This window comes from Nakaseomyces glabratus, chromosome M (assembly GCF_010111755.1).
Source record: "Nakaseomyces glabratus chromosome M, complete sequence".
In the NCBI taxonomy this organism is placed as follows: domain Eukaryota; kingdom Fungi; phylum Ascomycota; class Saccharomycetes; order Saccharomycetales; family Saccharomycetaceae; genus Nakaseomyces; species Nakaseomyces glabratus.
This window is the reverse complement of record NC_088963.1, coordinates 37373-58775: the sequence shown is the minus strand read 5'-3', so window position 1 is coordinate 58775 and position 21403 is coordinate 37373. Positions and strand designations below refer to the sequence as shown.

The window sequence follows — 21403 nt, the reverse complement described above, 5'->3', positions numbered from 1 at the left end:
CTCCACCTTTACATTAACGCATGCAATCACATACGGGCCCAATCACACTCTACCACACATATTGATCACTTTACTTACACATATAATTCACTGAGAACACACACACATGGAATAACGCATATGAATCTATGATCACCTTTTTTTAAGCACTCGACAGCTCCAATGTAATGACAAATAATAGTCATCGTGAAATGAATGAATTGACCGGTTACCACTTTACTCAAACATCAGGCTATATTGTTGAAGTGTGGCTCGAATGTGATTCAAATCATCTTCACAACAAAGACTTCCACATCGAGGGGATAGGGATCAAGCCATTTCTAACGTAACTTTTGGTTCCACCAAAAATGCGAGTTCGGTTTTTTTTAAAAGAATTCTGATACTTCACAATTAAGAGTCTGCTTCTGGTCTGGGACGTATCTGAGATCACATCGACTCAGAAGGCAGCGGACTTACCGTACCTTTCCCCTCATGTTTCAATGTTACAGACGTGGGAGTGGGAGCATATCCTTGTATTGGAGTGGGCTCACCTCTCATGAATTCTGCCTAATATGGCCCGTATAGAAAAGGATTGGAACCAAAAATAACAAACAAAACATAACAAGAAAATCACGTGGAGAGCGAGATTGAGTGCTAGCTAGGCCTAAAATCACATGATCTTATTGTTGATGCCTCTTCCCTGTACAATCTGAGCCAATAAGTGGTTCTTACTCACATGATATTATTCATCTACAGGCAGTAGAGCAGTAGAGAAGCAGCAAAATAATCTCCGGTATCAGTTCACCTACAGGACAATCTGAGCTTGTGCTGCTTTATTTGAGGAAAATGGATAGATCCACAGTTTTTGCTTCTGCCCTTCTTACAGGGCTGTATCTTTCCACTTATCCACCCACTCAATTTCTCTTGTGGACATCGGTGTTTTCAAAAGAACACATTCTGGTCGGTATAGAAAAACGCGCACTAATAGAAAATCCAATCTAACCTCTTGCTGTATTTCTTAAGAAACATCATTGAGCAAAAACACGTGATTTGGCGTTTTCCAAATAGTCAATGACGTCCTCCTCGCTTCATATTAGCTGGATGAAACCAGCTGCCATAGAAATAATAATACGTGAATGGTTATATACAAATCCGACACGTGGCCAAATACGTACATCGTGTCTATCTTGATCACATGATAATTATTTCTTCTTTCCCTTTCCGACTTCGAAGGTGTTTTGTACGGAATGAGTAGTACTGTTTTTTTTCTTTTTTTTTTAATTTGATCTTGGTTACCCGGGCTTTCCTTAAGGTATGCCCCCCTGCTCCCACTTCCCCCCACCCCTGCTCCCACTTCCCCCCGAAGTCATCACGAATTTTGTGATACGATGATGATGATGATGATGATGTTGATGTTTGATGCGCAAGGAACCGGCATAAACAATCTTTTTGTCTACTTGCTGGGATCTGGTAGTTAGAGTAGAGAGTATAGCACATGGATACAAACGCGATTGATTCAAGTGTCATAAGCATTCTTCAATAGTTTGGTTTCAATATAAGGTAACCACTGACCACCTAAATTTTTTGGATGTTGATAAACCGCTGAACTAACTTTTGAAAAGCAGGAGCCAATACATTTAGAGAGAACTATATCACGTGCCGAAGACTCGACAATTGTATAAACGTTCTTGAACTACTGGAGTTTCCAATCTGATCGAAACGAAAAAAGAGTAAAGAAATAGCGGTAGGTCCGTATTGGAGCCATCATCAAAACACTTCATACAACTGAATAAGGAACTTCAAGAGCCAAATATCTTTAGAGAACACAAAGGGTCTGTACTAGATTCCCACCTTCAGAAGTGTGTGAAAATTTAAATTGATAGATTAAAAGAAAGAAAATCTGCAGATATTCGTGTGTGCTTAACAAAGCTCGGACCGGTTTTTTCAGTTATAGCCGCCGATACCAACTCATATCGATAGTTGGATTTCTATTAATCTTTCTTACAATTCACCGCAGGAAGACCTCACTAAAGTTTGGAAAAGAAGGCTCCACCCTTGCCCCAACTTCAAGTTCCACTTCCACTGATATTTCTCTGCAATAGGAAAACTAAAACTAGAAATACACAGACAAAGCAGTAGACGAGGCGGATATAAAAGCGCGGACAAAATTAAGGAGGAATTTATAGCAACCCCACGGTAAGAGAAAGAAATATCCGGAGCCGGAGCCCCCCTACACCTCGGTAATAGCCGCCGAACAAATAATTTCATTAACTCGCTAGCCACTGTTTGTCTACGAGGAGATCTGTGTTTAGTCTTCGAGCAACCTGTCTTTATCCAAAGATTAACTGCTTATTTCGTGGCTTTTCCAGATCTTGACACAAAAACACTAAAAAAAGAAAATACAAAAAAAAGGGTGAGCGACTCTTTTCTTCTTTTTTTATCTATATAGCCGCTGATAAGTTTCTGCATAGCTATCTGTGGCCTGTGACCTGCATCTAATTCTCCACCCTCACATCCGTAAACTATTTCTGCTAAATATAGGGTTTTTGTGGCGCTTTAACTTAACTTTTATTTCTTTTCTTTTTTTTTTTTTTTGAAATTATTAGCAAAGAAGAATCAACTAGGGAAAAATAAAAGTATATAAAGGGCTTACGAAATCGAGGTTTTTTTTGTTCCTAATTGATCCAGACTGAAGAGTTAGGGAAAAAGTTTTCTTCCCTTTTTTTTTTTTTCTTAATTTTTTTTCTTTCTTAGTCTGTGTTGTTTTTCAATTGTTTCCTATTGTTTTACTTCCCTAAATTTTTTTATTATCTTCAGATGTTTTCGGCTTTACGGAGCAAAAACCAGTCTAATAAGAGATCTAACGATGATAGTATCAATAGTAGAAAAGATGTTAATGAATTAAGTCTTGGTGCAGGTGGCACCAGTACTAGTACTAATACCAATCACAATGACAGTCCCAGTATTAAAAATAAGAATAAGAATAAGAATAAGAATAAGACTGAGAATGAAAATATATATAAACTAACTATATCGTCAGGACGTTCAAGAGGAACTGCATCCAATACAACAAATGCTAATACGTTGGTATTAAATGCTGGTGTAGCTATAGTCGGGAAAGCACCCATCGCATCATCCCAGAATGAGATACAAACCATCAGTGGACAATCATTGCAGAGTGGTATAGATACAAATCTAATGACAGCTGGATTTGGTCGCTCTGCTGGTATTGACTCCACAACAACAGTTTCTCATGACGCAAATTCCGTTAAATCGAGATTACAAAGACTACCAACAATTACTACTAGTTATAAAGAAATCAATAATGGAAACAAACCTGTTCAAGTAGAACCACAAGACGATAGTCACTATACCTCATCTTTACTGGTAGATACAGACCCACGTTCGAATAATCAACCCCAATCAATTTCATCTAATGCTGTAGCAAACGTAGAAATAAACAGGACATTACAATTAGACCTGGTATACCACGAATCTAGAGTGTCTGAAAAATTGGTCATGCTAGATTTAAAGAAACTACCCCATATTAAAGAAGGACAACTTTGCGAACTGAGGACATATCGTAAACGTAAATCTACTTCTGCAAGAAGCAATAAAAACTCTAGAGACAAAAAATTATATTTCATTGCCCATGATTTTGATGAAGAAACCAGGAAAAGATGTCACAAGTTTGGAAATATCTCAGTGGCTTTGGGTCAATTACAATTACTCCTAGACTTACCACCAAGATCCCGTGTATGGATTAAACCCAAGAGAAAAGAAGACACTGCTGCCGATTTGATAGAACTGCATATAAAAGATATTCTTGTGAATAGAGGTGATATGTGGTGCATGTCTTCTGAATTGGTAGATACTTGTGTTTTCACCGGACAACGAATTATGTTTTTAGATTCTATCAGAACCACTGTCAACGGAATCTATAAAAATGGTAAGAAAGTACTATCGGGATACATAAATGACAATACTAAGATCGTTTTCAGATCCGAGTCATCACGGCTTTTGTTTATTATACAAATTACTAATGAAATGTGGAGTTTCGATGAATCTGGCGAACAAATGTTTCAAAAAATGATCAACTCCTTTTTCCCCAAAATCTTCAACAAGTGGAAGGATATTGAGACCCATCATAGCATAACCATCGCGTTTGCAATATCAATGGACATGTCTACATCTTCTTACAAGGATTTAAAACCTGGCCAAAGAATCAAGAACACAACAGATTATTACAGAATCGTTGTAGATCAAGTTAGTGTTATATATTGGGTTGAAATCATGGAAAGTCTGAGAAAAGAATTTATGGAAATCACAAGAGAATTATTGTCTCGTAAATCTGATGATAAAAAGGATAATGAACTTTCGGTTATTAAGGGCAGATTTGCTCCTGTGATCAAATCAAATATCCTTGAACTAATCAATTTTGCTGCGACTACAATAGTTGATCCCTTCAGACAGCTTGATCTCAGACATACGTCCACCCATGTGATGATTATCAGTCCGGGAAAAGGTTTATATGATGTCGATTACGATCTGTTACAACTATCTTGTAAAAAATTATTATCTCTAGAACTAACGATGGATTTGATTTGTCTTTCTAACCCTCCTTTACATGTCGTACCACTATTTCGATACATTGATTATGAAAATAAGCTACATCATTGCATACCGCCTTGGCTGAATATTTTTTTCTGGAATGATAAAACGAAGGATACCAATAAGTGGACTCCAAGATGCCAAATTTATGATCTACAGATGATGGGTTTGACAGATACAGAATTGGTTCAAGAACTAGAACTAGATTATTTAAACCCTTCTGATGATATTAATGATTTACAAACATTCCTCAAAGACTATGACAGAGATATTTTTTTGCCCATATCTACTGCTAATTTCAAAGCGGAAAACATTTCTTCCGATCCTGACGAGGAAGATCTTAAAGAACTAAAAAAAATCAATGATAAAACAACTACCATCCATAAATCCTCCACGTCAAGAAATACTCTGACAAAATCTCAAAGGACTAATAGTGAAGAAAACAATTCAATTCGATCACGAAAGGGCGATACAATAATCAAAGATCCTCAATTTGTAGGGAAAATTAGTAATTCATCTAGAAATAACCCGCCATATGACCTATCTGATAAATCTACCTTTGAAAAACAATTTAAGCCGAAGACAACATTCCATCCCAGTGCTATGATTAAGAAAACTCCCGAAAATATGAAAAAGCTAACAAATCCTGTATTTCAACAGCAATACTTTGATATACAAACTGATAATGGATTAACAGGAAATAGCAAAAACCTATTAATCAAAAATACAAAATATTTGACGCCGATTATCGATGAGCCACAAACTCCTTTGGTAACGGGTAATCTATATCGTACCCGTTTCGAAAGCCAATCCAATGACAATGAGTTGAACGAGAATTCGAAGTTACCTGAACGTGGAGGAGGAACTGACGAAAGAAGAAATGTTTCAGCTGCAGATACACTGAAAGATGTTACTAAGAAATCATCCATCAAAGATTTTACTCAAAGAATATTCACGAAATTTCTGGCTACCACTAAACAAAGCAACTTTAATTCTGATGGAATAAACTCAAGTGCAATAACTGAAGATGCCGTTTTAATAAGTGATGATACCGATGGAAAGACAAACAATAATAACGATTTCGCTGTTTACCCATCCTCTGTAGCAGATGGAGATGTGAGCGGTGACAACCAACATAGATTGAACAATAAAGATTCTTTTACGAGCATATTGAAACCTATTCCAAGACCACAACTTGGAGTTAAGATCTTCAAGTCTGACATAAACAATTTATCTTCAAATGAAAATGTCAATTCTGAAACAAAACAGAATTTGCTTGGAACGAGAAATACTATAAATAGAAAACAATTCACAGCAAGCCCTCATTTTACCTCCAGTACAAAAAATTCGGTATCAAACCATAGCCGTTTCATCAAGTTTGATAGCATGGATGATTGGATTGAAATCTTAGAAGACTCAATACCATCATATAGTTTTCTTGGCGATGACTTGTTACCTACGAGATGGAGAGACGTATGGCCTAAAAATGTTTTTCGAAAATACAGCAAATGGAAATCCTTTACTTCTCCTGCTGAGCTTCCAATCACTTTGAAACGTTTTCCATCTAAATACGAGCTAGAGAATAATTTCATGCTGAGAAATCACTCTGTTACTCAAAACTGGGAGCAAGAACAATATAAATTGACCACGAAGGACCTTTTACGTAATATGATATACCTGAGATTACTGGTTGGCTTCCAAATTTGTACCAGTAGCACCATCGAAGAAGTGGAATCGGCTCGTAAAGGAGATCGAGATGTTTTTGCTATTCATAAATACCTGAGAGGCGATCTGACAGGCACTTTCAAAATATATATGTTAATGGGCTCTGAGATTCATAGGTTACATTATGACAACAGTGGAACTATTAATGTCGAAAGGTACATAGAAAAAAGTGAGCGTAATGTCTTTGATCAGGTACCTAGTTACACTTCTTTTGTTAAAACCAGATACGACAGTAACTATAGAAAGACTGATGTTGATCCCATCCACACGAAGAGATCGGAGTTTAATTGGAATTTGTTAGATCAACTATTGGCAGGTTACTCTGATCCATATCTCTACGATGAATGGCACGGATTCAGATCAAAGTATGTTATATTGCCTGCAGAAATCCCGTCAAATACTTTTTCCATGGTTGTTAACGGCAAAAATGAGACACTTACAACTGAGGAAATTAGAGTAGAGGGATTGAGGAAACTAATCGCATCAATAACTAGGCTTAAGCTTTTATCTGTTGAAGAATCCAAGATTCAGAAGGATAGAAAAACGGAGATACAACCAGAGGTAATTTTCTATACAGGATCACTATTTGATTTCTTGAATGAACAACAAGCTCAACTTGATAGCTCGACTTTAAATTTCAAGGATTCAATTTTTGGTGATGTTACAAAAAAATTGAATAAGAACATTGACTTGAAAAACCTTGCACAAGAGTTACAGATGGGTGAAAACAAACTTAACTTAGTAACAAGGAAATGGCATTGGAAAAGACATGCTAACTGTTTTGTTGGGTCTGAAATGGTGAACTGGTTGATACGTAACTTCTCAGATATTGATACAAGATCAACGGCAATAAGCTATGGCCAAAAATTGATGAATGACGGACTGTTCATTCATGTCTTGGATAAACATAGTTTTTTGGATGGTAATTATTTTTATCAGATATCACCAGAATTCATTATCAACATGAATACGGTTGAGAGAACTAATAGCAAAAACTCAAACACATCTGATAACAATACTTTGAAGAAGACAACATCTCGTAATTCAACTGAATCGAATCTGACTCCACTAAGTATGAGAAATAAAGTATCCACCATGGATGATGACTCAACTCAACTTGCGAATACAACTTCTGCCAACTCTTATAAAGAAAAGAAAACCGTGGTTCTAAGTAACTCAATGCTCATCAATGTTGACCCTAGCTCAAAGTCATATAAAGAGGAGCTATGCACAGTCCACTTTGATAGAGTTCATAACCCTGAACATTGTTTCCATATCAGACTAGAATGGCTGACAACTACTCCAAAACTAATCGATAATATGCTTGGAAATTGGGCAAGAATCTGTGAGAAATACGGTTTAAAGCTAATAGAGATCCCATGGAATGAACTCTGCACGATTCCATCTGTGGACCCATTCCATACTTTTGTACAATTACATCTGGTTATCAATCCTTGGGAGGATCCAGAGTTCAATGACCCAGAACTTTTCGCCGTGAGTAAATTCTATTATCATATTCATCTTTTGAAAATGTCTGGGTTCTTACTTGATAACAGAGCCTCTAGATTCTTTCAAAGAGATGACGCTGACTTTGAAATAATGTACTCGTGGGGTAAACCCCAATTCAAATATGCGCAATACATTCACACGACCGGAGCATACATCGCCGAAATGAGAGAAAATGGTAATATCTTCCTGGCTCCAAATAATGTCTACATGTCAAGAGTAAACAGAGCTAACGTTATCAGTAAGACACGCTCCAGCCCCACTTTTACAGTAGACTCCAGAAAAGTTGTGATAGAATTTTCAAGGACTTGTTACAGCTATGCCAAATTACGCGCCGTCTTCCTTGACGCAAAAGAAAAATGGTTGAGTAACAAAACTGTCGAAGACTGAAAGCACTGGCCTTAGATTTATCCCCCCCACTGAAATTGCATCCCGATTCCCCTTCCATTAGACATATCAATTTTACCCGCATATTTAACAGTCACTAAATATTTATAGATTTTAAGACATACTCCTAATGATAATATTCACTATTACTCCCTAAGTCTTAGTAGATCCTACTCATTGTGTCTCTGTAAAACATAATCATAATAGAATTTATACACTAAATATAATAAATGGCGTAATCAGAATGATTTTCAAGATGATTATTTTTCTGTCTCCCATTTCTACCGCTGCACTCACATAAGCGCTCAAAAATTCAAAAAAGATTTAACAAGACATTAATGGAAAGAGCTTGTTGAATTAGTCTAATACAAGAAATGAATAGTTCAAAAAAAAAAAAAGAAAACTGATGTAAAGGGTTCTAATGTTAGCTATTTAGTTCTTATACGTAGATAAGCTTCCTTTTATGATAGAATTTTTGAAGGAGCTTATGCACCGACCAGTCTTTGAGCAGCCTTAATAACATCACCCAAAATACCCGCAGCAGTAACGGCAGCACCAGCACCAGCACCTTGAATAACAACTGGGTTAGTGTAACGTTTAGTCTTAATAGAAATAACATTATCAGAACCCTTTAATGAAGCAAATGGGTGTGAGTGGTCATACTTTTCAATACCAACAGATGGCTTACCAGTAGCCACATCGACTTTACCAATGAATCTCAAAACCTTGTTTTCCTCGGCAGCCTCTTTCTTCAATTGAGTTAGTTCATCGTCGTACTCTGGCAATTTTTGAAGAAATTCATCCACAGATTCTACAGATTCCAATGGCTTTGGGATTAGAGATTGAACTGGGAAAGAAGTTGGAGATTCAACTTTAACACCAGAAATTCTAGCAACGATGGTGACTTTTCTGGCAACGTCTAGACCGTTCAAATCGTCTCTTGGATCAGGTTCGGTGTAACCCAACTGTTTAGCCACTTTAACAACATCAGAGAACTTAACATCATTTGTAGTGGTTGTGGAAAATTCATTGAAAATGTACGACAAAGTACCGGAAAAGATACCTTCAATCTTTTCAATTTCGTCACCAGTTTGAATAATTTCTCTCAAGAAGCCCAAAATAGGAAGACCAGCACCGACAGTGGCTTCATGGTACACCAAACCGTTAGTTGGCTTACCTGAGAATAGAGAATCCCAAGTAGCTAGATCGGAAGAGAAAGCTTTCTTGTTTGGAGTGGCAATAGAGATACCATTCTCTACAAAGGTGGGATAGAAGCTTGCAATGGCAGCACTGGATGTGTTATCAACCAAAATGACAGGAATTGGAGACTTTTTCAAGAAATCAACCAGTTTCTCCAGAGCAAGAGGGCCCTGGTTTGCACCGTTAACAGCCTTAGCCCAGTCAGAACCCAATGCCAATGGGCTGTAGTCTTCAGATATCAAAGCCTTGCTCAATTCTGCAACATATATGATATTGTAGGTGATGTTGGACTTCATAGCCACGATTTGGTCCAAGAAAGAGGAACCAACAACACCAGTACCGATAATAGCAACATTAACACTCTTGTTAGACATTGTTTCTTTATTTAATTTGTATCTAGCAGTTTCTCAAAGTTAGAAATGTACGTTAATGAGAGAAGAGTTTAGTTTATTGAATTGAATTAACTTTTGTATAAAAACATCTGACTTTACATTTATATGAGTACAAAACCAATTGTAAATGAATTTGAAAGAACCGAGGTTAGAGATGAGATCACATTGGAAAGAGATGAACGGCCAGGTGAAAAAAGTTTCGTCATCGGGTTGACTCCTAGAAGTCTTTTCAGTCATTGTGTAAAATTCCATGCCCTTTTGGCTACTTTTTCATCTATGTGTGATATTCCGATTACTTTTTCTGCTGCAAACCTCGAAATTCAATTATCATCTTCACCACAGCAAACTGTGAATTATAAGCCGAACGCCCTCAAAAGCAAGAACCAGTTGCCCAAAACACATCTGTGGCTGGAGCCATGATATTCTGTTGCAAGTAAACAGACATTTCAGAATATGTGCTACAAAGGAAGTAACAATTCGGACAGACTTAGTAGTGTAGAACAGACAGAGTAAGTGTGGATGACTTAATCATCGTTCGTTGTAAAAACAGAGCATATATGTAGTATAGAAATTATATTTGACACCAAAAGATAAATACATTATTGCCAATTACCAGAGCTATTTACATGTTCTAAACCAAATGCTTCTTCGTACTTTTGAAATTACATATAATTATATAACAATTGAGATGTATGCAATACTGTCCCTAAGCATGACGGAAGTAAGGCAACTCTAACAATTTATTATGGGTGATATGGATCCCAAGCTAAGTTTTCGTAACTCATGGCAACTTATCAACCAATGCTCTAATTTTGTCGAATGCATCCTTCTTACTTACTTTCTTTCTGATGTTAGACTTGTTTTCGGAGTCTGACACCAATTGAGGCTCTGTCTCGGGATGTTCTTTCCTATATGGCTCGTAGATATACTGGAAAAACAATGACAAACATACAGTGTCATAGACCACACTATTGGTGCCCTTCTTAAGTTGGTATGCAATTTTCAGTACCTCTAAAATGTCTTCAGCGATATCTGCTGCTTTTGAATTATCAACAATCTCCTGACTATATTTCACAAAGTCATTATAGTTGATGTTGCCCATATAGGACTCTGTATAAACTTTATCATGAAGCAAATACTTCTTGGTAACACACTCAATGAAGTACGACGTAGCAACATCATTTGCTTTACCGATATAAGCCATACCGGAACTAAACCTCCTTAACTTCTTGGTTAATAGACCTATCGATTGGGCATCCTTGTCATATTTCAGTAACTCTAAGTAGAACATCACGTAATTGTGGGTAAAAACAAAGTGCTTCCCTGGCCGTTCATAATCTGGTTTCCAAATATTAACCAAATTTTTGTTGACTGATCTAATGGATATAATATTATCCATCCATTCCCTAGATTTCTCTACGTCTTTCATCTCCATAAATAAAATCTCAGCAATATAAAAATATGGTTCGTGCTGCCATTTTTTCTTATCCTTCGATATGACATATTTTAGCAACTCAATCAGTTTCGAGAAAAATTCACGTTTTTGATAGTCTTGAGTCAGAGAAACATCTAGGATCCAAAAGTCATCATCAAAACCTTCAAAGAATTTGTCCCTTTTAAGAGTTGAGAGAGTATCTTCCATAGTTACTTTCCCTTCAATATAAAGTTTGTAAAGCATATGAATCAAGGCCACATGAGGTTCCACAACCGAATCTTTCACAGAGGTATACTTATTAGCCAGTTCACATGCCTTTGACATGTTATCAATCATATCCCCTTTTCTATCCAACTTCTCTGTAGAATAAACGATGGCTATAGAATAGAAGTTGAACCAATTCAAACGATCCAATTTCCCTGCTTCAAGAAGGCTTTCTTGATATCTATTTGCGAGTGTCAAACACTTAATCATTGTATCTTCAATTGAACTATCAGTAATAGAATATATGGGTGCGACTGATGATTTTTCAATTTCAGAACTAGTTGCCGGGTTACTTGACGAAACAACTAAGCTCGATAGATTAGTGTCAAAGCACAAAGCCTCCATTGGCTTGTATACTGCAATCATTAGCTCGTTAGCCAAAGATTCAAGGCATTCTACAATAACTATCTGCTCATCAACGGTTCGTGTGGTTTCATTTTCAAAAAACAGTGTTAGAGACATCGCGTAGCAAAGTATTGCTCTTTTCTGTGTGGTTGCTATAACAGCTTTCTTCTCTGAAGATGATATTTTATCTGCTGTCCATAATAAGTCATCCTCCACTATGTAACTGTAACATTTTCCAAGTAAGTACCAACTCTCAAACCTTTTGGTATTGTATAAGATATCATTTTTGAACATAGTTATAATTGCATCAAGCTCTGATGGCCTGGCTTGGACTGACCGTTTTCTTATTTTATAGAGGTTTAAAGCCTGTATACCAGATACGTAAAATACCCCTGCATCCATTGCTTTTTGAAATTCATCATTTGGATTTTTTAAATCAACCTTATCTTTGCCTTCAAAACATGACTGAAAAAGTTTAGATGTTATATTGCTTCTCAAATATCCATTAAATGCATGCAAGTTCCTCATGATAATGTAATTATCTTGGGATGATAAATCTCCAAAAGTTTCAACAATATTATCCAAAATTTGCTTTGAAGCTATTTTGGCGCTATTGATATAGGGGTGTTTATCTTGATATTGCAATTTAACCAAATATATACCCAGGGGCAAAGAGACCATTTTAGACATCTCCATTGCCTTAGTCTTATGTTGACTCACAATTGAAGAATCCCCTGATAATTGGTAGTGATATTTACACCACATAATTTGTTTTAATTGAGTAAACGCCTCCTCGTTAGTGAATTGACAGATCAAGTTCTCTGCAATTTGTAAAAAGTTCCCAGAAGCATAATCACAAAAATTATAGAAAGAAATTGATATGTGAGTAGTTGACACCAAATCAATAATACTGTTTTCTAGTTCAGGCTCTGATGAAATCTTACTCTTTAAACCAATATTGAGATGAAACAACAAAAGAGTTAGTATATCAACAAATATTGATTTAATTGTTTTAGAAGATTTTGTAGCCTTTTGAAAAAATGTTTGCGTGCCGCTAAGTTTGTTAGGGGTATTAACTGGAAGCATTGGAAACAAAATAAAAAAAATAAATACAAGTTGGGAAGTAGTATCATCATACCAAGACAGCTTTTTTTGAAGCCAAGCATTGTTTTTCAAAACTTCAATACAGTTATGGGTTATATCTTTCAAACATGACATCATTATGAGAAGACGCTCCTGTCTTTTTTTGGGTCCCAAGGTCCGATAAGTTTTGCATTCAAGAGTATCAACTAACAGTTTTAGCATAATCCCATATATTAGTGTTGTCTTCTCAATATCATTTTTTTTTACGTATTTCATGTAAATTAATTCCCATAGCTTGAACTTAAGCATAAATGGGGCCGACATAAAAAAATCTATCATATCATCATCATCTCCTCCAACTGCATGATTTTCTGATATTGTTGATAAAAGTACGTTCTCCAACATTATAAATTGGGAGTTATTATCCTCACTCTTATCTGACTCTGAGTGTTTATCAACGTTAACCAGTTTTTTTATCATTTTCAATTTCTTCAATTGTGTATCTACGAAAGACAAATCAAAACTTGAAATAAAATCAGCATTTGGATATAGATATACCGTACTTGAGTTGTCCTTCATCAAAATTTGGTGGACTTTTTCCAGAATGTTAGATAATAGACAATTTTGAATATCAGATGTACACTGAATAAGAGTATAGTATGCCCACAAATATCTCACTGTCCAATCTCTATCAGTGGTTTCCACCTGAGCAATAATTGAGTTCCATTTTGTAATTTTTTTTTCAATCTTGACTTTTTGAGTTTTTTGGTCATTAGCCTTCTGGCCTAGTGATAGCTTGCTGTTTATTTCCTCACATAACTCCACTAAGCTATTAATCAATGTTTCAAAAATTGATAAAGCAACATGTCTATATTTAGCAATATCAGATTGAATAAAGGAAAAGATGTTTTTTTCTATACTCAATGTAATCCATTCGACATCCCTATACATCTGTTTGGTCCATCTCGTGGATGTTAGTAGTCGGTCTCCATTCTGATTATCGAAAAGGAACCAAATTAGCTTAAATCTTAATTCGTGGAAATGACATTGCTGTCTATTAACCTTATCCAAAAACCTTCTTAAAGAGGTTTGGCTGATTTCTGGAATATGGTCATCAGATTTTTGAAAATTTTTAGAGTTCAATAAGGTCTTGAAATGGCTCAATGAAACGTCTGTGCTGGATTCAACCTTTTTTGTTTTAATTTCTTTTTCATTTTGAGATGAAAGGCAATCGGTGTGCCAGTGCGACCATTCCTTCAGGCATGCTAGAAAGTCAGCATAGATAATATCATTCGCTTTGACTTCCATCAAATCAGGATAAATGGCTTCATAATCATAAGGAGCCTTGCACCCCAATAGGGAGAGTATTTTCGTATACGAGTAAAACATTGGTTCGAATGTCATGGGCGTCTCGCTATCAGCGGCGCTTGAATCACGATCTCTAAAGCGCTTACTACTCCTCTGTGCATGCTTCGTTTCTATTTCAGTTATACTTCTCTTTCTATTATTACCATTTGTAGTAACTACTTTGTTATCAGTTATTTCCTTTTCTTCTGTAACTTCATTTTCGTTGTTGCTATTGTCATGGATTTTATCAATTACAACCTCTTCTTTTACTATAACCTTTACAGCTTCAATTGGTGTTTCTGTTTCGGCATAAGGATCTGAGTTCCTTCCAAATAATGCTAATGATTTTACAGTAGGTAGTGTTTCCCGCAAAGACCTCAACAGGGAGGTCCAATCGTAGTTATCAAGTTCGATATCGTGAATATCTAGACTTTTAATAAGTTCATCATCCTCAGTTCTCAGTTTGTTTAGTTGCTCCAAAATGTTCTTGAACTTCACATTGGTCCTTGGCAAATGTGAAGTATTTTTTGCTTGGCCATTGCAAATGATTTTCTTCTCTAATACTGAGGATGCATGCAAGTCTTTTAGGAGATTGATGTATTGTGATATAAGGACTTTTAATTGAGGTAAAATATTAGTTCGTTTTCTTCCAGAGAACAGCAAATGAGAATCATTATTCATAAACTCGTTCTCTAACAATAATTTTTGTAGTCTTTTGCTTTTAAAACTCTCAAATATTTGCACAAGTACTTCGATCACATTATAATCTGCCTCACTATGTCTTAATGACTCCAAAAGGTTTTCCACTATCTTTAGAATATTATCTACTACATCTTCTGAGCTCATACTTTCGCTATATTGATTCATTAGGAATTTATAATAAAAGAATCCTCTGTTTCTGTAAGCCAGATACCTTAGATTATCGACAATTGAAGAACTATATGCATAAAGTCCCCATTTATCTGGTTTGATTACCTCCTGTGACATAAGCTTCTCAAATAAGTCGTTAGCGTCACCAAACTTATCGTCCTTTAATCGCTCAAGTGCATCTTGAAACAATTGAAAACATAATTCAATCTGCGTCTCCCTAGTGTGCTCCTCTGCCTCCAATTGCTCAATATCAGGAGACTGGTTCAGGAAGCTGAAGGAAGACATTGTAGTATTATGTGTGAATACAAAATACTACTAAATGCAATCAAATCAATGAAGTTACACAATCTTGAACACAGTGCAAATCACTCTTTCCAGTAACTTATCTGTTCAACTAACCTATTAGATCGACTGAGCTGCAGTTTCAAAATAACTGACTGTTTGTTCTCTCTGCTTACAATTTATTCTGTATTTAGCTTTTAATAAATTTGGCGTCGTTTCTACCAAGAGACCCTTTAATGAAAAAAAAAATAATAAAAGGCGATGAGCTTCCTTTAGATAAAACTTAACATTAGTTAAGAAGTTCGTTGGAATCAGGTCAAATATAGATTATTAATTAAGGAATGGCAAGCTAGATAATACCATTTTTACACCAAACTAATGAAATATCTGGTTGAAGAACTAGAAAATGTTGGTGTCACGTTAATAGCTGTTGAAGCTCTGAATAATGTTAGTTATTCTATATCAACAAACAGATCAACTCTTGAGCTAAGAGTTATAAACGATAGCTATAAAACCTCTATAAGATTGAAAGGATTGAATTTAGACAATTTATATGATGAAAAAAATGGGCACATACATCTGAGTGAAACAAGTTGTGGCTATGTTAGACTAAAACGTAAAACTCAGGCATTGACAAATAGAATCTCGCTGGTGGATTTACCAGATGACAAATGGAATATCGAGCGTTTTAAGAAAATGCAGGGTTTTCAGATAGCCTGTAATAACTGCAAACTTGTAGTTTTGGATTCTGAAGTAAATATTAAGAAAATCTCAGAGATGCCATCTGAATTCTGGGCAGAATTCATGGATTATTGGCATTGCCACAAACCAACTATAGGAGAGTCAAAAACGGATGCAAAACCGTACGATTATTATAAAGAGTTAAAACCCCGTCTAAATGAAGTTTTAGTCGGCAATACTTATTTTCAAACTATTGGGTCAACTATTGACAGGAAGGTGGTTGTTCAAACGGATGGAAGTGTTGATTGTAGTAATTGCAGATCTACGCTTGGGTATAAGGAGGGTTCCGAAATTCTAGTCCTCGAGAAACAGAACTTGCAACTGCAAGACACTTTCAAGGAACTATCGGAAGATTACCCGGGCTACCTTGTGGTGCTGGCAAGAATACTCAGCTTACTTAAGTTCAACTCCACCAGATATTTTGCCCTTAAAACTGGGGGTCAAAAGCCGATTTTTATTTGGGTTCTTGCGTATGATTGTAGCGTTGCTTATACAGGGAATGAACTTGTTCAAAGAGCATACAAGCTATTATATAAGGATTCGTGGGATCGACCTCCATCTAGTATGGAAGACATACAATTATCTGATGATCTATTAGATAGTTTTTTACAGCAACTGACCAAAATTCATGAACTGATACCTGAAAATCTCAAGATGTTTAATGGTTGGAAAGTATCCTATATGTCTATTGAGGATACTAATCCCATATAACCATTGCCACAAACTGAATCGATAACAGTATCCCTTCATGGCAAACAACTAACCTATTAAACTCATTATAGTTATATACACGATCAACTCTTTATATACCTGCTTGTGTTGCTTAAACTCTGACAACGATAATTTAACAACTTCAATTCCTTATCTACATCCACTGTAGAGTCTTCAAACGGAATTCAAGATTTTTCCGTTTTAGGCCATATGCAAAAAGGACATTTTGAGTTTTTAAAAGCATTGCGATAGTTTGATTATAATATATATAGGAATGCGTCTCTATCTCCAAATAATTATTGAAATTTAAGAAAACCTAAGTCTTATATCAGATAAAGAGCAGCCAATAATCCTGTTTAGAAAGGTTGACTTTTTTTGTTTAATTTCATTATCAATTTTATTAATCCATTTGATTTTAGAGAGATCAAGGAATAATGGTAAAAGTGGAAACGGATAGCGCTACTGGGAGGCAAATTCTAGTAAGAACAACTGAGGATAATAGAGAGGGTTTTAGTTTTGTTGAAGTGATTGATAGAGTTGATTCATTGCCTTCAGATTTTGAACTCAATGAGCAATTTAGGAAAAATGTTTTCTATATGACTACTCATGACGGTGTCAAAGTCGGATTTGTTAATCGTGGAATTCTAGAAGAAATACAAAGGGTTGCAAACGAAGAATTGCTAGAATTGTTTGAAATAAAGGAAGCTGAAAATATACTACAGTTTAAGTATAACTTAGATTTTGATAGCAGAAATACTAGATTGGATGAGTTAGGGTTAAAATTACGAGATAAATCAAAGTTGCAAGGAGTGAAAGGTTGGAGAAATGAAAAATATGCTGTGTGGGTAGGTAAGAAGCCATATGTTTTGGTGGAGAGAGCTCTCTCTGGTGTTTTAGGTATTATTACATACGGTGTACATGTTAACGGTTACATGTTCGATGAACACACCCAAGAGATAAAGTTTTGGATTCCACGACGCTCAAAAGATAAACCTACTTGGCCATATCTTCTAGATAATGTAATTGCGGGAGGATTGGGTTATCCTTATGGTATTGAAGAGACTCTGTATAAAGAGAGTATAGAAGAAGCGAATCTTGATAAAGAGTCAATTCAAAAGAATATTAGGGCAGGAGGTGTTGTTTCATACTTTTACTTTCCAAAAGGAAATATTAGGGATAACTTCTATAACGAATCATCCGCTATTGTTGGAGAGGTAGAATATATATATGATTTGAGATTTGACTCCAATATGAAACCCTCACCTAATGATGGGGAGGTCGACAGTTTCAATTTACTGGATTTACAGCAAACCATAGATGCCTTAGTTAATAATGAATTCAAGCCAAACTGTGGGCTCATTATGCTTGAATTCCTAATCAGATATGGATATATCAATGCAGAAAACGAACCTAATTACTTGAAAATCATCAATAGAATGCATAGGAGTTTTCCATTTCCTACGCTAAACTAAATACTTAATATATCAAAGCCTAAAAACAACATACGCCTTTGAAGTACGGCACATAGAAAACTTTCATTTAGAGGAGCCAGTTAATAATTTCAGAACATAATATTTTGTCCCTTTACTTTTAGAAAGATTAATTTTAAAAAGAGATATAGTTTCCATATTTATATAAGATGGAGACAACCTGAATTCAGTTGTTTTATTTAGCAAAACTCAATGAAATATCTAACCATTTTCTCTTGATTACTTCTCTAGCACTTAGTGGAGTAGCGTAAATCAGAGGAGAAAAGAATACAAAACACCAAACCAAAGCTGCCAGAACAGTGATGTTAAATGTAATATAAGCAGCAGTGTAAATAGCTGGGTATTTCTCAAAACTAACACCTGGCTTTTCCTCATCTTTGTATGGGTCGTCAGATTTACATCTACTAAAAACGGTTTCCCACAGACCCGCGGCAAATAGTGCTGCAATCAAATGTGCTGGCAAATAGTGATGCAGAAACTTCTGACGACCCATCAAAAAGAATGGGAAATAATGACAAGCCCAACCACAGAATAGGTACGCTAATGGACCATATAGTTTTTCCCTGGTAACCTTGTTCAAGGCAAAGTAACCACGTTGTCTTGTAATTTGATCAGCAATGATTATTCCTACATAAACAGCGAAACTAATAACCTGGAACCAGAAACCAATAATGTTACCAATGAAGTAAATTTGGCGCCTCTCTTCATTTTTAGTCCAGAATGAAACACCAGACATACTTCCGGGCCATGATTCGGGCTGGGAAGCAAAAGGATGCTCAGACGTCAGTTTATTATTCTGCTCGAACATTAACTTTTGTAGTTCTAACCATTTGTTAAAGAAAGGCATGCTCTTGATTTCTTTAGGAGCATAAGCACTTCTCTTTTCATCTAGATTCATGATACTGTCGATTGTCCAGGCGTTACCAGAGTCCGTCATTTTCTTATTACCATTGACTTCTTGTTGTCCGAAACCCCAATCAGGTAGAAGCTCATCATTGTGAGACCATAGAGCTACGACAGTCTCTTTATGAATTATACGTAAGACTGCGTTTTTTGATTTTATGATATGACCCTCATCTTTCTTGTTAATTGGTTGAAATCTAAAAATGGTAGAGTTTGCTCTTGCTCCCAAGGCATCGTCTTTGTGAACTGTAGTAATTTCCTCATTTGTGGGGTAAAGTGGAGATGCAACATCATGAGCTAACAAATAAGAGTCAGTTCCAACATGTCTCAATCTAAATTCATCACCAAATCTTATATTATCACCTTTGGCCTTGTCTGCAACTGGAAGAATTTCCCATTGATTATTAACGTCTTCATGCGTATAACATGTAACCTGTTGTCCCTGGGAGGAGACTCTATCATCCTCATAACGTAATGGGTAACGAGCAAGGTGCGAATGTAGGAAAGCACCTGTGTCTTGATTCTCAAAGGTAACGATATCGAAGAATTGAACTTCTTTAGATAGCTTTGTAGCTTCAGAGTCATGAAGAGTATCTTGAAACTCAGAAGACATGAAAACGTCACCGGGTCCCGAAACATTCAAAATGGCAAAGTGGACGTAAAACCAAAAGAGGTAAATAATGAATGGGATAAGAATCAACCCGTTCAATCTTCTACCTATATGTTTGATCAACATCCTGATTGAAAGTTTTGCGTTAATATCCAACAATTGCCACAAGTTAACCACCACAGGAATCCCGATAGCTGCATACGTCATCACACCAATATATTTAGTCGAGATAACACAGGACAAGGAGAAACCAGTCAAGTACAACCAAATGTACCAGTTCCAAGAAAATGGTTCTTTCAACTGTAGTTTATAGAATCTAATGTAAGAGTAAACAGTTGCAGCAACCGAAATTAACAAAATGGCATCCAATAAAATCAATCTAGTCTCGGTTACATGGGCGTTGTCAATAGCGACTAGCATTGATGCAAGGAAGCAGGTTATGGCCTTAAAGTTCAATTCCTTCATAGATTCAAACATGATAGATACAGTCAAAGTGCCCAGTAAAGCATTAAATGAACGGTACGCTAAGAAAGGTGCAGGGTGCTTGTCGTAACTCAATCCGATTTCTTCAAACTTGAAGGAGCCGTCGTAGTTACATAGCCAACCGATGAAAGCAATCATCATCTTAGCCAAAGGAGGATGAACATCGAAAAAGAATGTCCTCTCCAAATAATAGGAAGCAAACTTTCCGAAGTGTACTTCATCGAAGACCACTTCACGAGGATAGTAAATCTTATAGAATCTCACTGCAAAAGCAATGGCTGTGACTAAGTAAAAACCAAGCCTGTAACTATTATCAGAGTCCGGTTTAGGGTTCAGCAACCAATTCTGAGCGAGTTGCTCTGTGGCAGCAACGCCTTTGTTGTATTTCAAAGATACATCGTCCACATCCACTGAGGACTCCTTAGAGGCGCTTGAGCCAAATTTCTTAGTTCCAGGAGACCGCTTGGTAACTGCCATTATTTGGTGTTTTTCTTCTTCCAAAACTGATTGTTGTCTTCCAGTTGCTCTCTATAGTCGAGTTCTAAAGAAAGTGAAAAAAAAAAGTAGATATAAAGGGAACTTGAAAATGTGAAATCAGTGACAGCGTTATTAAGCACAATCAATGTCTACACGATAAGACATAAATAAACACCAAGCCAATTGAGCAATACTGAAGCTTTTCTGGAAAATCTTGTGCTTTATATTTGTTTTCTTGTCCAGTAGAAGCAACTTTTGCAAATCATTGGGATTTTTGCCCGTCAAAGTCACTCCTCTGCCTTCACCGTCTTTCATTCTCTTTTTTCCCTTCAACTGCCAAAAGCGAAGATTGTGCCAATATTTCATACATTTAAGGGTCCAAAGAAAAAGGCTGTTTACCCGGAAAATATTCAGTTCAAAGGACAGGTAAACAGCGAAACTCAATGTCCTTGTGGTTACTTTACAAGAGGACAAGATGTCAACGCATGGTTGCAATACTCTTTCGAGGAGAACGCTCGTTTACATACATGCTACATGGTATGGTAAAAATTATCCGTATAAT

The 21403-nt window shown here is 36.2% G+C and overlaps 7 protein-coding genes across 7 annotated transcripts; 4 read left to right on the top strand and 3 right to left on the bottom strand.

Annotated features, from left to right (window-relative positions):
• Positions 1 to 2796: 2796 nt before the first annotated feature.
• IML1 (GTPase-activating protein IML1) lies at positions 2797 to 8211 on the top strand (the record flags this gene model as incomplete). The annotated part of the gene is made up of 1 exon (XM_449360.1): positions 2797 to 8211. The coding sequence occupies one exon, from the start codon at positions 2797 to 2799 to the stop codon at positions 8209 to 8211; it is 5415 nt and encodes a 1804-aa protein (XP_449360.1).
• A 482-nt stretch (positions 8212 to 8693) lies between these two features.
• On the bottom strand, positions 8694 to 9782 carry HOM6 (homoserine dehydrogenase; the record flags this gene model as incomplete). The annotated part of the gene is made up of 1 exon (XM_449359.1): positions 8694 to 9782. One exon carries the CDS (start codon positions 9780 to 9782, stop codon positions 8694 to 8696), a length of 1089 nt encoding a protein of 362 aa, XP_449359.1.
• Positions 9783 to 9905: 123 nt separating this feature from the next.
• Positions 9906 to 10220, top strand: GVI51_M00209 (uncharacterized protein; the record flags this gene model as incomplete). Its single annotated transcript, XM_449358.1, has 1 exon — positions 9906 to 10220. The coding sequence occupies one exon, from the start codon at positions 9906 to 9908 to the stop codon at positions 10218 to 10220; it is 315 nt and encodes a 104-aa protein (XP_449358.1).
• Positions 10221 to 10581: 361 nt separating this feature from the next.
• Positions 10582 to 15429, bottom strand: HIR3 (Hir3p; the record flags this gene model as incomplete). The annotated part of the gene is made up of 1 exon (XM_449357.1): positions 10582 to 15429. The coding sequence occupies one exon, from the start codon at positions 15427 to 15429 to the stop codon at positions 10582 to 10584; it is 4848 nt and encodes a 1615-aa protein (XP_449357.1).
• Positions 15430 to 15804: 375 nt separating this feature from the next.
• On the top strand, positions 15805 to 16878 carry IPA1 (putative polyadenylation protein; the record flags this gene model as incomplete). Its single annotated transcript, XM_449356.1, has 1 exon — positions 15805 to 16878. The coding sequence occupies one exon, from the start codon at positions 15805 to 15807 to the stop codon at positions 16876 to 16878; it is 1074 nt and encodes a 357-aa protein (XP_449356.1).
• A 434-nt stretch (positions 16879 to 17312) lies between these two features.
• GVI51_M00143 (uncharacterized protein) lies at positions 17313 to 18350 on the top strand (the record flags this gene model as incomplete). Its single annotated transcript, XM_449355.1, has 1 exon — positions 17313 to 18350. One exon carries the CDS (start codon positions 17313 to 17315, stop codon positions 18348 to 18350), a length of 1038 nt encoding a protein of 345 aa, XP_449355.1.
• Positions 18351 to 18543: 193 nt separating this feature from the next.
• PMT4 (dolichyl-phosphate-mannose-protein mannosyltransferase) lies at positions 18544 to 20841 on the bottom strand (the record flags this gene model as incomplete). Its single annotated transcript, XM_449354.1, has 1 exon — positions 18544 to 20841. One exon carries the CDS (start codon positions 20839 to 20841, stop codon positions 18544 to 18546), a length of 2298 nt encoding a protein of 765 aa, XP_449354.1.
• Positions 20842 to 21403: the final 562 nt, after the last annotated feature.